We start from the raw sequence: 5,315 nt of genomic DNA on the forward strand, positions 1-5,315 counted from the left end.
ATTAAACTCTTTATTTAAAGATTGCATTCGAAAACATTATAAAAATATTGGAAAAGGATTATTTTTATTTTATTTTTAAAAAAAAAAGAAAGAGAAAAGAGCTCTCTCAATTGATCACTCATACCAACCGATATGCCTTTATCATAAAAATACTCCTAGGTGCTTAGAACATAGAAAGTTTTTCTCCCTTTTTTTTTTTTTGTTTTCTATGTTTTCTTTTTCGACTTCTCTTTTACTATATTAAGTTATTATATACACGTGCAACCAATGCCCAAATGACTAGATTTTATTTGTGAAAATTTCACATGTGAAAAGATTTTCGTCTATAACTAAAGGTCCACGATTATTGACTAGAAGAAAACATTTAGAGAATTACAAATCATCCAAATGTGTTGATAGCCTTATGGTCAAAAAAAGACTTTGAATTTCAATTACTTCTTTTGTATTAGTTTTTTTCTTTAATGTTCTCTCGAGAGATCACCTTCCTCTCCTTCTCCAATTTCCCTACTCGGGGTCTCCTTCCCCGTTAATGCAAAACTTTTCCCTCGTCGTCCCATCAACGACGGGCGACGAGCGGAAATTCTTTATTCCATTATTAACCACCACAACCACCATCAGTATTCAAAATGCCTCCCAAAATAGGAGTTTTGAAACCATTTCAATTATTGGAAGTAAACATTATTTCTGCCCAAGATTTGGAACCCGTGTCCAAAAAAATGAAAACCTACGCTACCGCGTGGGTCCACCCTACCCGAAAACTTACCACCGGGGTTGATACCGAAGGAGGTAACAACCCCACGTGGAACGACAAGTTTGTTTTTCGGGTAGATGAGGAATTTCTTCGGCAGGACACATCTGCCGTTCAGATTGACATTTATTCCGTCCATTGGTTTCGGGATTCGCTCGTCGGCTCCGTTCGTGTCCTCGTCGGAAATCTCATCCCTCCTCCTACTAGGCTGCAACACCAACACCATATTGGTATGCGTTTTGTTGCACTTCAGGTTTGTTTCTTTCTATTTAATCTCTTTTGATTTAGTCTTTTTTTGTTTACGTCCACGTAGAAAGTTGCATGCATGTATATATTTGATTTTCCTCTTTTTAATCTCCTTTATCAGTTTCTAAATATAATTTTATAGAGAGGAAATTATGAAATGTAAATTGTCCTCTATTTTTCCTTTTCTGCTATTTGATGTTGCTTATTTCATAGACGAATTCAGAATTTAAAGCTTATGGGTTATGACGACCATTATTTGTCACCGAATTCATAACCCATTTATACTGGGGTTCGTAGTTTATTATATGTACATATTTAGTATATTTCTCAACGCATTTCTGCAAACCCGATTTAATAAGTGTGCAATTAGATCTAAAGGTGGATTTTTTTTGGTATAGATACGTCGTCCATCAGGTCGTCCTCAAGGAATATTAAACATTGGTGTGACATTATTGGGTGGCACTATGAGAAGCATGCCACTGTATAGACAATTGAGTATGTCAGCAGTTGGATATCGCGATTTGATGGAAGAAGATGCACATCTTCCCAACTATAACGAAAAAATAGAAACTCAAAATAACAAGGTCGATAACAACAACAGCAGCAACAACAATAACAACAACAATGCCACCACGATAAAACCTATACTACGTCGTACAAAGAGTGAACGTAGCGAACGTGTCACGTTCGATAGTGCCTCAATGGCTAACAGTTCATTAGTTGCAGTTCCTCCAAAAAAGAAGGCTGTGGCTGTAGAAAAAGAGAGTTCAATACTTAGCATTTCCTTTGAACCTCCAAAGCATATGATGAAGAAGAAAGGGAAAGCAAGTTCTGTAATAAGTGGTGCTGAGCTAAGGGAAAAACCAAAAACAAAAGATAAGAAAGGTAAGTCTGGTTCAGTCCTAAGTGATTCAATTGTGAGTAAAGAGTCATCTAGTCTTATAAACAGGCCCAAAGATGATAAGCCCAAGCCCAAAGAAAATAATAGGCCCAAAGATGAAAAGCCCAAACTCAAACTTATAGAGTTAGAACTTGGGGACAAAGACAAGCCCATAAATGAAAAGAAAACTGGAACTGACTCACCAACAACTAAAGCAGTTGATGAAAAATCTGTTACAAAGTCTAAAGGCTTAGGAGTTGGTGAAATGCCCAAAGAGAAACAAACTACAGTAATAGGAAAGCCCATGCCAAGGAATGGTGGATATGATTATGGAGGCCCAAAAGGGTTAGGCCCAGGGAAAAATGGGAAGTTTGTATTTGGAGGCCCATATAAGGCCCATTCAATGTGGTCTGATTCAGAAGTTGGGCCTTCACCCTCTGAAGTGGCTGCAATTATGGCTGAAAAGAAATACCCATTGGAAGAGGAAAAGAGCTCAGTTTTGGATGGTTGGAGTTTGGATGAGAGTGTCGAAGGACTCAGGTCGAAGCTCGAGAGGTGGCGAACCGAGCTACCGCCACTCTACGACCGTGGGATGGCTTCGAGTAGCTACCATTCGACCGGTCGTCACACGAGAAGGCATACTGATGGTGGAAGTGGCTTGTTTTCTTGCTTTGGTAACTTTTATGGTTATGAATGTCAATGCATTTGTGGTAAGCCCAAAAGGAAAAGTTTGAACCCAAAGTTTCAAAGCCCATCAGTTGGAAGCCGGTCATGGGTGTGAAAAGCCCAAGCCCAAGTAAGCGTTCAAGGCCCAACTGCAATAAGGGAAAGGAAAATGAAGGAAAACACATTCAACTTTGCAATTGTATTTTGAAGGAGAACATCCATATACTACAAGATGCTATTAGGGGATTTATGTTGGTTAGGCCACTTTTCCAAAGAAAATATTAATTATTATTGTTTATAAGATGTTGTATTAATTTTTTTTAATTTTGGTTTCTGAAGATAAACTTATCCAGACTATAAATCATTTATTGTCTTATGCATGGTTGATTGCTAATCTTCTTTTCTTATTGTTTCGCAAAAAAGCACTTCGCTCAAACGCTTATAACTATATATATTGGGATCTTTAAGCAAATAATCGATTAATTTCACTGTTTATTTTTTTCAGTCAATATACATGATTATACAATAATTATACATGATTATATATATATTATATATAATATATATATATATATATATATATATATATATATTATATTCGCCTGCTATTTTCTAAAGAATTGTTGTTTAGAAAATTCTAAAGAACACACAAGGAACGTACATTATATTTGGAGGATGTCAGATGCTAGAAAAAATAAGTCAAATAATTTAATCTTAGCGGTCGTTTGGTTCGCGGACAGAATTATCTTGGGATTAATAATCCCTTGGGTTACTTAGTGCTATTACTTTGTTTGGTTCATTGGATTAAAAATGGGATATACCATATATAATCCAAAACATGTATTTGATTTAAAGTTGGATAAACTTGGATAAAATTTTATTTCCTATTTTAACCTTAGATATTTCATGACTTATACAAACGATATTTTTCTTAATAGAAAACTCCACCCAACAATATTTTCTTATTATACTAAATTCAAATACTCAAAGACATTACTTCATTCATCCAAGATGCATGAAAATTATATTGTTGCTGCACTGTTGCAAAAGAAGTACACAAACTGAAGCTAAAATAGTGTAGATTTAATGAAAAGAGTGCAGAATCAATGCAGAAAACTGCTGAAACTATGCAAAAAAAGTGCAGAAATAATGTAAAAACATAGCAGAAAAACGCAGGAATCATGCAGAAACTGTGCACCAAGAATGCAGAAAGTGCAGGAACTATGCAAAAAATACAAGAATTGTGCAAAAACTCCAGCAAAAAGAGTACAGAAGCTTATGCAGAAACTGAAACTAAAATCTGCTAAACTGAAACTTAAAAACTACAAACTGAAATTAAAATATGCAGAAATCGAAACTAAAATAAGTGCAGATACCTACAATAAGAAAAAGTGTAGAAACTGCAGTCAAAATCTGCAGAAATTGAAACTAAAAAAGTGCAGCGGCAAACATACACATTGCTCTGGAATACCAATAGTGCCATAAAATCACCGCGAAATTGTTCAAGCATGTCGCAAATATTAAAACAATATCACACAATCATAAAAAGCTATAAATAGACAAAAGGTATGATCCCCATACCAATTAGCATTCATGCATTACATTTACATATGCATCCTCATGCTCATACTAGTCACATATCAAGTTTATGGAGCTAAGGCATCAAAAATATAATACATCTATTAAACATTTTGAAGGTCGTCAATTTAGCAAAAACCATCAAACTCATGCCCAACCTTTACAATTATATCTTATATACTTGGAAATGTATCATTGATAATCATCCAGACCATATTCTGACGTTCAAGTTCACCCATCCGTAAGAACATATCCATTCTTCTAACCTCAGAAGTAAGCCCCATTGCTGCCTTGATTTGTTGTTCTGAAGTGTACAACTAAAAAGCAGGGGACGAGAGGATATCTAGAACTTTTCCACGAATTTCAGACTCATCACGCCCCCCAAACCTTTCAACTAAAGCACCCATCCTTTTGTCATGGTTTTCCATAAATTGCTTCATAACATCGACTAAACTCTTTAAAATCGTCTCGTCATCATTTGTCTATAGATCTTTTTTCTTTTTCTGCTTTTCTCCTTATCATTGATATTAGAAGAGGAGCTTCTAGTATTTTTAGCTTGTTGTTGACTTTGACGGTGTCCATGATCTGCACTATAAGAAGCTCCACTATGTCCATGAGTATTTTATAAATTAGTTACAAAAGAACATAATTAATAAATTAAAAATAAATTCTAAGGAACTAACATATTCGATTACTTGAAAATAAAACTTTCATTACCTTAACAAACTCATCCCATTTTGTTAGATCATCAACTATAATTCTTCCTTCACCATATTGAAAGCCCAATCCACTTAGACTTTTTAATGAAACTATAGTACTATAGTCCCTCTTCCATGCTTTCAATTTAGAATTAATATGTGGTGCAGATTTTAATCCACAGTTAGGAAGAACTTTCTATAAATGATGCTATAATTCCATCAAGTATCCATTCTTAAATGGTTCCATTATCAGCTTTCCAACCTATAGTACTTAAATCTTTTAAACCAACAACAAGAGTGCGTTCTTCTTCTAGTGTCCATGTCCTTCGACACTGAGGTGTTGATCTCCTTGACCTTTTCGACGCTTGATTAGGAGGTGCTGCGTGATTACTCATTTATGATCTTGTGGGAAAGCTAATCAAGTAAAGAAATAGAAAGGGATGAACTTTATTTTTCACAATCCATTTAGGAAGCTAGCAAAACAGAGAAAATAAAATTT

The 5,315-nt window shown here is 35.0% G+C and overlaps 1 protein-coding gene across 1 annotated transcript; it reads left to right on the top strand.

Annotated features, from left to right (window-relative positions):
- The first annotated feature begins 399 nt into the window (after positions 1 to 399).
- Positions 400 to 2,934, top strand: LOC104099416 (uncharacterized). The gene is made up of 2 exons (XM_009606400.4): positions 400 to 1,001; positions 1,393 to 2,934. Exons 1-2 carry the CDS (start codon positions 627 to 629, stop codon positions 2,653 to 2,655), a joined length of 1,638 nt encoding a protein of 545 aa, XP_009604695.1. The 5' UTR covers positions 400 to 626; the 3' UTR covers positions 2,656 to 2,934.
- Positions 2,935 to 5,315: the final 2,381 nt, after the last annotated feature.

The sequence above is a fragment of the Nicotiana tomentosiformis genome, chromosome 12 (assembly GCF_000390325.3).
Source record: "Nicotiana tomentosiformis chromosome 12, ASM39032v3, whole genome shotgun sequence".
Taxonomy (NCBI): Eukaryota; Viridiplantae; Streptophyta; class Magnoliopsida; order Solanales; family Solanaceae; genus Nicotiana; species Nicotiana tomentosiformis.